The 9,905-nt window shown below is 39.6% G+C and overlaps 1 protein-coding gene across 1 annotated transcript; it reads right to left on the reverse strand.

Moving 5' to 3' along the window:
• Positions 1-33: 33 nt before the first annotated feature.
• cart2 (cocaine- and amphetamine-regulated transcript 2) lies at positions 34-9,616 on the reverse strand. Its single transcript, XM_041796085.1, has 3 exons — positions 9,469-9,616; positions 2,660-2,743; positions 34-274 (listed from the first exon to the last, which is right to left on the reverse strand). Exons 1-3 carry the CDS (start codon positions 9,589-9,591, stop codon positions 167-169), a joined length of 315 nt encoding a protein of 104 aa, XP_041652019.1. The 5' UTR covers positions 9,592-9,616; the 3' UTR covers positions 34-166.
• Between the last annotated feature and the right edge of the window lie 289 nt (positions 9,617-9,905).

Consider the following 9,905-nt stretch of genomic DNA (forward strand, 5'->3'; position numbering starts at 1 on the left):
CTACAGTATTACAGACCAAGAGGAGTCTTTGGGAAAAGTGAGATAAATCAGCTTTAATATAACAGACACTCATTAGCTCTGCTGATTCACACCAGTATAGATTTATTATATACACATATTTGTAAAATATACACGTTTAAATACACCCCGCTGAAAGCTGATTGGCTCATAAGCACTTCAGCAGGAAGAAGTTGCAGAAAGCTCCTCGTGGACAGTCGCACATTTTCCCGATCCGTGATCCTTTCCTGACGGCGCAGTGTTCGCCGAGGTCGCACTGAGGACAGAGAACAGAAGAATACCGTAAATATAGACGCTTTATTTACTCTGAAAACTGGAATTATACACATTTAATATACTCAAAACTAAAGGAGGATTTACTGATCATTATACACATAAACAGGCCTGACAGATGGTTAAAGTCACAGGATTCAGCCACCAGGGGGCGCTCAACAAGAATCACTCTTCACTCTGATAATATCAGACTCATTCAGGTTCCTTATTCTAGCGCTGTAATGTTTCAGAGTCCCTGCAGTAGAATAATGCTACACCATCCTGAGCACCGCTAATGTTTACTGTTAGCGCCGGTGTACCAGTTTAACTGGTGCTGGATTCTCTGGTGACAGCTCAGGGTCTGGTTTTAGGATTTCTGTTAAACAAACAGTAAAAAAGCTACGGAGAGGCATCAAAGCTGCAAAGGAGGCCCATAAAAGAAAAGTGGAGGACCATCTCACCAACAACAACCCGCGGATGGTGTGGCAGGGGATACAGAGCGTCACCAACTACAAAGCCTCCTCGGCTGTCACCGCTCGCTGTTGCTGACATCTCGCTGGCTGAGGAGCTAAACACCTTTTTCTCACGCTTTGAGGCCACAAGTCCACAAGCAGCTGTGATGCCTCCACAGACCTCCAGTCACAGCACGCTCACTCTCCAGGAGCATCAGGTGAGGCAGGTGCTGAAGGCTGTGAACTCCAGGAAAGCTGCGGGGCCGGATGGTGTACTTGGCAAAGTACTTAAGGCCTGCGCTGACCAGCTAATGGGAGTCCTGACCAGGATGTTCAACCTTTCACTGTCACAGGCCATCACCCCCCCCCCGTCTGAAATCAGCTACCATTATTCCTGTCCCAAAGACTCCTGTCCCAAAGTGTCTCAATGACTAAAGACCCATTGCTTTAACATCAGTAGTCATGAAATGCTTTGAAAGGCTCATGCTGCACCACATCAAGTCCTGCCTCCCCCCAGACCTAGACCCACATCAGTTTGCTTACAGAGTAAACAGATCGACGGATGACGCCATCACTATAGCTCTACACACAGCTCTCAGTCACCTTAAGCAGCCAGGTAGCTACGTCAGGATGCTGTTCATAGATAGCTCAGCGTTCAACACGATCATCCCTGACATCCTGGTTAACAAGCTGGCTGAACTACAACTCCCACCCTCCACCTGTGCTTGGATTAAGGACTTCCTGACTAACAGCCCACAAACCGTTAAATTGGATACCGTCCTCTCTTCCACCCTGACCCTCAGCACAGGTTGCCCTCAGGGCTGCGTGCTGAGCCCTCTCCTGTATGCCTTGTACACCTATGACTGCTCTCCCATCCATCCCTCCAATGCTATCAAAGGGTGAGCCCTCTATTCTCTAGATCAGAGCTGCATGATCTGGAAATAATGTGTGTCTGGGATTATACTGGAAGAAACTGGTTTGTGATTGCAGTGATCATATAATCCACAAATGTTGAGTCTGCTTGGTTATCAGTGAAAAAGCAGAGAACGATTTAGTAGATTCAAAGATTGATGGCACAAAAGTTTTGTCTAAAGCAAGTCTGTGGGAACAGCTAGAAACGATTTGGAACTCAGTAACAAAAGAGACTGTGGAAAAGTCCATAAAAACAACGGCAGCAAGAATGAAGCTGTTATCAAGGCCAAAGGAGGCCGTACACAATATGACGTCTTTTGGTTATTATGTGTGAAAAAGGATATTTAGTTGTTTCAGTTTATTTGAAGGTGTTGATTAAAGTCTGCAGTCCTAGTTTTAGACCAGGTCTCTGAAGGTGCTGGTTAAAGTCTGCAGTCCTAGTTTTAGACCAGGTCTCTGAAGGTGCTGGTTAAAGTCTGCAGTCCTAGTTTTAGACCAGGTCTCTGAAGGTGCTGGTTAAAGTCTGCAGTCCTAGTTTTAGACCAGGTCTCTGAAGGTGCTGGTTAAAGTCTGCAGTCCTAGTTTTAGACCAGGTCTCTGAAGGTGCTGGTTAAAGTCTGCAGTCCTAGTTTTAGACCAGGTCTCTGAAGGTGCTGGTTAAAGTCTGCAGTCCTAGTTTTAGACCAGGTCTCTGAAGGTGTTGATTAAAGTCTGCAGTCCTAGTTTTAGACCAGGTCTCTGAAGGTGCTGGTTAAAGTCTGCAGTCCTAGTTTTAGACCAGGTCTCTGAAGGTGCTGGTTAAAGTCTGCAGTCCTAGTTTTAGACCAGGTCTCTGAAGGTGCTGGTTAAAGTCTGCAGTCCTAGTTTTAGACCAGGTCTCTGAAGGTGCTGGTTAAAGTCTGCAGTCCTAGTTTTAGACCAGGTCTCTGAAGGTGCTGGTTAAAGTCTGCAGTCCTAGTTTTAGACCAGGTCTCTGAAGGTGCTGGTTAAAGTCTGCAGGCTGGCGTTCCTGCCGTCTTACTCACAGAGGGGACCTGTCCGTACTTCTTCTCCCATGGACTTATCCTCTTTGTCTGCAGCTTCTCCAGGACTTCATGCAGGGCACCGAGCTGAAACACAAACAGGAAGAATGTTTGAGAGTTTTTGGGATGGTAGAAATGTTTGAGGAGTTTAAACTGATCATCCAAATAATCAGCAATCATGCAGCAGCGCTCATTGAGACAACGATGGAGATTTTATCTTATTGTCAGGATCTGATCACTAGTTTGGTTATCATAATATCAAAAATACCCCTCTAACACTCAGCTCTACGTCTGATCTAACCTATATCATGACTGTGTCAGGGCCACTCTAGGAAACAAAAAATGCTCATTTCAAGAAAGAAAACTACAAATTTTCAGGTGTTAAAAGTTAATATATGAGGAAAAAACATGACTTTAAAAGCAGCAAATGTGTCTGAAGCCTGGATTAGAATTTCTGAGATTATAAAGAGCAAAAGTCAAAGTCTGACCACAGTTTTCAGTTTGGGTTCTTGATTTGATTTTTTTACTTTACACTGTAAAATTATGATTTAAAAAACTTGACATAGTGAGTTCCTAACATCAAAATTTAAGATTTTATAAATGCTGAAACCTATTTTTTCCTTGATACTTTATGACTTTTGAAACTCTGAAATCGGGTAGATACAAGAATTAATATCAAAAATTTGTTTGTTTTCCACCCAAATTTTGACCTTTTTGACCAGAGACCAACAGATTCTGCTCATGTTTTAAACTTGTAGGTTGGCCCTCAAACACCATGGTACATTATATTTCTAATCAGATTTTTTTTTTTTTTTTTTAAATATTAACGTCTAATGTTGACTATGACCCCCCTGAGGTCTTTGGCGTCCCCCCCAGGGGTCCCTGGACCTCAGGTTGGGAACCACTGCTCTAACAGTCAAGAGGAACATCTGGTGACAATAAAACAAACTTTTCATGATCAAGTTTTCATATTTATAGAGTGAATCAGAGAATTCTTGAGCTCGCCATGATGAACAGGGTTATCTGTGTTTCTGTCTTCTTTATCCTCTGCTCATCATCATCATCATCATCATCATCACTACTCCATCGTTTCTGTGAAGCACATTCTGTTCCTTTAACTGCAGCAGAATACAAACCAGCAGTGTGGATGTTTATGCATTAGAAATAAAATAATTATAGATATCATTGATTTAATATCTTTAGTTAAACAGCTGTGAGAAGTCAACTCTGCATGCTTTTAAATGTGAACTAGATTATTATTATTATCTACCTAATATAATTCTGACATATCACTGTATAATAAACCTTCTTTATCACCTTTATTCATCATCCCTGCAGCTGTGCCATCAACTCTACTAAAATATGTGTTAAACTGCATCATCAGGGCTTTTATTTATTCTGTTTTTAATTTCAAATTCCAATTATAATTTTTGCTATTTCATCTGAACTTTGAGTAAAGCTGACCAGAGTCAGATTCCTTCTAAATGTGAGCAGATCAGATCAATAAATCTGATTAATCAGTGACCAGAACAGTTAATCGCTTCTGCTGCTGTGATGGTTGAAGAAAAACAGCAAAACCTTGAAGTAAAAGATCAAATATATATGAAATATTTGCTTATAAAAAGTAAAATTCTTAAGACATGCATATTTATAGTTCTAAGATCCGTCTCACTCCTGCTGTAAACTCTAACATCTCTAACATCTGTAAACTCTCACATCTGTAAACTCTAACATCTCTAACATCTGTCATCTCTAACATCTCTAACATCTGTTCTAACATCTGTAAACTCTAACATCTGTAAACTCTAACATCTGTAAACTCTCACATCTGTAAACTCTAACATCTGTAAACTCTAACACCTCTAACATCTGTAAACTCTAACATCTGTAAACTCTAACATCTGTAAACTCTCACATCTGTAAACTCTAACATCTGTAAACTCTAACATCTCTAACATCTGTAAACTCTAACATCTGTAAACTCTAACATCTGTAAACTCTCACATCTGTAAACTCTAACATCTGTAAACTCTAACACCTCTAACATCTGTAAACTCTAACATCTCTAACATCTGTAAACTCTAACATCTGTAAACTCTAACACCTCTAACATCTGTAAACTCTAACATCTCTAACATCTGTAAACTCTAACATCTGTAAACTCTAACATCTCTAACATCTGTAAACTCTAACATCTGTAAACTCTAACACCTCTAACATCTGTAAACTCTAACATCTCTAACATCTGTAAACTCTAACATCTCTAACATCTGTAAACTCTAACATCTCTAACATCTGTAAACTCTAACATCTGTAAACTCTAACATCTCTAACATCTGTAAACTCTAACATCTGTAAACTCTAACATCTCTAACATCTGTAAACTCTAACATCTCTAACATCTGTAAACTCTAACATCTCTAACATCTGTAAACTCTAACATCTCTAACATCTGTAAACTCTAACATCTCTAACATCTGTAAACTCTAACATCTGTAAACTCTCACATCTGTAAACTCTAACACCTCTAACATCTGTAAACTCTAACATCTCTAACATCTGTAAACTCTAACATCTCTAACATCTGTAAACTCTCACATCTGTAAACTCTAACATCTGTAAACTCTAACACCTCTAACATCTGTAAACTCTAACATCTCTAACATCTGTAAACTCTCACATCTGTAAACTCTAACATCTGTAAACTCTAACATCTCTAACATCTGTAAACTCTCACATCTGTAAACTCTAACATCTGTAAACTCTAACACCTCTAACATCTGTAAACTCTAACATCTCTAACATCTGTAAACTCTCACATCTGTAAACTTTAACATCTGTAAACTCTCACATCTGTAAACTTTAACATCTGTAATCTCTAACATCTGTAAACTCTAACATCTGTAAACTCTAACATCTGTAAACTCTAACATCTGTAAACTCTAACATCTCTAACATCTGTAAACTCTCACATCTGTAAACTCTAACATCTGTAAACTCTAACATCTCTAACATCTGTAAACTCTAACATCTCTAACATCTGTAAACTCTAACATCTGTAAACTCTAACATCTCTAACATCTGTAAACTCTAACATCTCTAACATCTGTAAACTCTAACATCTGTAAACTCTAACATCTGTAAACTCTAACATCTCTAACATCTGTAAACTCTAACATCTCTAACATCTGTAAACTCTAACATCTGTAAACTCTAACATCTGTAAACTCTAACATCTGTAAACTCTAACATCTGTAAACTCTAACATCTCTAACATCTGTAAACTCTAACATCTGTAAACTCTAACATCTCTAACATCTGTAAACTCTAACATCTCTAACATCTGTAAACTCTAACATCTGTAAACTCTAACATCTCTAACATCTGTAAACTCTAACATCTCTAACATCTGTAAACTCTAACATCTCTAACATCTGTAAACTCTAACATCTGTAAACTCTAACATCTCTAACATCTGTAAACTCTAACATCTCTAACATCTGTAAACTCTCACATCTGTAAACTCTAACATCTGTAAACTCTAACATCTGTAAACTTTAACATCTGTAATCTCTAACATCTGTAAACTCTAACATCTCTAACATCTGTAAACTCTCACATCTGTAAACTCTAACATCTGTAAACTCTAACATCTCTAACATCTGTAAACTCTCACATCTGTAAACTTTAACATCTGTAAACTCTCACATCTGTAAACTTTAACATCTGTAATCTCTAACATCTGTAAACTCTAACATCTGTAAACTCTAACATCTGTAAACTCTAACATCTCTAACATCTGTAAACTCTCACATCTGTAAACTTTAACATCTGTAATCTCTAACATCTGTAAACTCTAACATCTGTAAACTCTAACATCTGTAAACTCTAACATCTCTAACATCTGTAAACTCTAACATCTGTAAACTCTAACATCTGTAAACTCTAACATCTGTAAACTCTAACATGACGTCTTTCCTGTAGATATTATTACCCAGAAAACCTGAAGAAGCCACTTTTTCACAATTTTGCCACTTTTCACTCAGTTAACCTATCTTCTGCCATTAAACACCTTTTTTTCCCTTTTTGGCCACTTTGCAGCTCAGGGACGAAATTGGGGGGGGGGGGGGGGGGGGGGGGGGGGGCCGGGGGGACATGTCCCCTGCACTTTTTAAAAAGGCAGTTTTGGTCCCCTGCAGTTTTTACCATCCAAAAACAATGTTACGCTATATTACATGGAGACAGGTTGAGCACTAGGACCAAGCGGAAAACGGCTGCTCAAGCTGAAGCCTGTTTCTCTTTAGACCGCCCACTGGCCCACAAGCTCATCGATTGGCTTTGCCCTTTCTTGCTAACGTGTGATTGGCCGTCCCTGCTGTCACTCCATCTGGTTGTAAACAGCGCCTGGACTATAGCACATGAGCACACCGGTGTTTAGCTAGCTGGCCATGAGTCCACGTTCATCTGCTGCTGTAAGTTGTTAACATGTTGGGCATTTGTTCTGTCTGGGTCACGTCAGCTACACGGACTTTAATATCAGAGGTTTCGTTTACATTAACATTGAATGTGTGTCTTGCCAGGTGGCAAGATGTCGTAAAAAGAAAACTGGATATAAGAGACTTCTTTAGAAGTCAAAGTGTAAGTTACTCAGAGGAACACATTACACCACAAACTCCTTCCCCTGATCCATCAGAAACTCAGACTCTCTCACCTCCTATTATTATTATTAGTAGTAGTAGTAGTAATAGTATTACTTATATATTTTTTAAATATTCTATTATTTAACTTTATGATAAACTTATGTATTGCAATTTATATGTTCATATTATGTAATTGTTTTATTCTTGTAAAGTGTCTGAGTTTTATTGAAAGAGCTGACAAAATATTATTATTATTATTATTATTATTATTATTATTATTACTGTAGAGCCTCAACAACACAGAGATTTTTAAAAAGCGTATATTTAAAGCCAAAGCGATACACTTTTTGATTTTTTTTTTCATGTATTATTTGTGTTTTGAAAGGCAGCCACTGTTTAAAAACACTAACAATGAAAGTTTGTGGGAAAAATAAAATAAAACCTTGGATTAGAAATGTGATTTTATACATCCATATTGTTTGTGAATAAATTAGACATAATAATTGAGAAACTGAGTTTTTTCTTCAGACTATACCATCAAAATCAATGATTGTTGCATCCCTAATTGTCCCACTGTTCATATGTCATCCAGCAATATTTTTTTGTCAGGTGACAGATAATAGAAATCCAGAAGAAGATACAGGAGGAGGTAGAGGAGGAGAGGCTGGAGGAGGTAGAGGGGAAGGAGGAGGAGGTAGAGGAGGAGAGGCTGGAGGAGGTAGAGGAGGAGAGACTGGAGGAGGTAGAGGAGGAGAGACTGGAGGAGGTAGAGGAGGAGAGGCTGGAGGAGGTAGAGGAGGAGAGACTGGAGGAGGTAGAGGAGGAGAGGCTGGAGGAGGTAGAGGAGGAGAGGCTGGAGGAGGTAGAGGAGGAGAGACTGGAGGAGGTAGAGGAGGAGAGGCTGGAGGAGGTAGAGGAGGAGAGACTGGAGGAGGTAGAGGAGGAGAGACTGGAGGAGATGGAGGAGGTAGAGGAGGAGAGGCTGGAGGAGGTAGAGGAGGAGAGACTGGAGGAGGTAGAGGAGGAGAGACTGGAGGAGGTAGAGGAGGAGAGACTGGAGGAGGTAGAGGAGGAGAGACTGGAGGAGATGGAGGAGGTAGAGGAGGAGAGGCTGGAGGAGGTAGAGGAGGAGAGACTGGAGGAGGTAGAGGAGGAGAGACTGGAGGCTCACAGGTGAGGTTGAAAGAATAAAGATATGTTAGTCATGAGACTGAGCATTGTGACAAATGTTAGATTGATGATAATCTTATTTTTATATCTTATTATAGCTTATTATAGCTTATTTTTACTCAAAAATTAGGTATAATTTTATGTAAATGAGACCCATTGACCATACCCCCCGTACTCAAACCAGTTGTGTCCCCCCCACCTCTGAAATCAAAATTTCGTCCATGTTGCAGCTTCTTTTAGCCACCTTATCTCCATTTTTCCACTTTTATCCTATTTTTTCCTTTTTTGCCATTATTGCCACATTTTGCCCATGTAAGCTACCTTTTGCCATTACATACCACTTGTTTCCTATTTTTTGCCCATTTTTGCAACTTTTTTTTGCCCTTTTTCACCATTTTTTTTGCCACATTTTGCCCATTTAAGCTGCTTTTTGCCATTACATACCACTAGTTTCCTATTTTTTGCCACTCTTGACAGCTTTTTGCCCATTTATCACTTTCCACTCATTTTTTTTTACCATGTTTTCCCACTTTTGCACCATTTTTTGCCACCTGTAGCTATTTATTTTTTTCACTTATTGTTATTGCTACTTCAAGCCTTTTTTTGCTACCTTTCACCACTTACACTGTTCCTCTTTCAAAGGTATTTTTCAATGATTTGGCTCTTTGGTTGAGTAACACTGCTCTAAAACCACTCAGTCCTGTTTCATTCTCTCAGACATTCATGCTTTAGTCTCTTACTGACCCTGACGTCTTCACATCTGTTTGATATGAAAGAAGTTTGCAGCTAAGAAGAGGTTTTAGTGTCACGTTTATGGTCCAGTACCATTATTATTATTATTATTATTATTATTATTTTACCGTCTATGAACATTGTTTAAATGTAAAAATCCAAACTTCTATGAGTAATAAATGAGATAAATCCGGATTAAAGCAGAGTTTCTACGCAGATTAAACCTGTTCTAATCCTCTAAACTGACGTTAAATATTCTTGAACTCTCACCAGTCTGTTGGAGTTGGCGTAGTTATAATCCTGAACGTCTCTCTCGTCCCTCTCGGCTTCCGTCCTTCCCCCCGGGCAGAGCGCGGACAGAAGCGCCGCACACACCACAGCACGCGCCCACATGATGACAGAAAAACGAGCACACCCGTCCGCGAGCCTCTGTTCGTCTCTGCTCTGCTCCTGAGCGGGAGTTTTTAAAGGCGCGGCCACGCCCCCTCCAGCCTCCCGATGACGTCAGGGCTATGACGTCGACGGGCTACTAATGATCTCATAACACCGGATGACTCACCGGTTAAACCGGTTTATATTTAGACTTTATTAGAACAGAAACTTTAACCAGAGTTTTGGAATTATTAGATCCAAAATAAAACTATTAAACATTCTTACATTAGAATTTAGATTTACAAACCAAACTACTCAGAGACTTTATGAAACAG

Source organism: Cheilinus undulatus, linkage group 9 (genome assembly GCF_018320785.1).
Source record: "Cheilinus undulatus linkage group 9, ASM1832078v1, whole genome shotgun sequence".
NCBI lineage: Eukaryota > Metazoa > Chordata > Actinopteri > Labriformes > Labridae > Cheilinus > Cheilinus undulatus.

What these genes read in the sequence shown, in the direction of transcription:
- cart2 (XM_041796085.1), bottom strand. Translation starts at nt 9,591, where the DNA reads ATGTGGGCGCGTGCTGTGGTGTGTGCGGCGCTTCTGTCCGCGCTCTGC. An exon ending in ACGCCAACTCCAACAGACTG is followed by an intron (nt 2,744 to 9,468) that starts GTGAGAGTTCAA and finishes TTTGTGTTTCAG; the next exon opens with CTCGGTGCCCTGCATGAAGT. An exon ending in AGTACGGACAGGTCCCCTCT is followed by an intron (nt 275 to 2,659) that starts GTGAGTAAGACG and finishes CTCTGTCCTCAG; the next exon opens with TGCGACCTCGGCGAACACTG.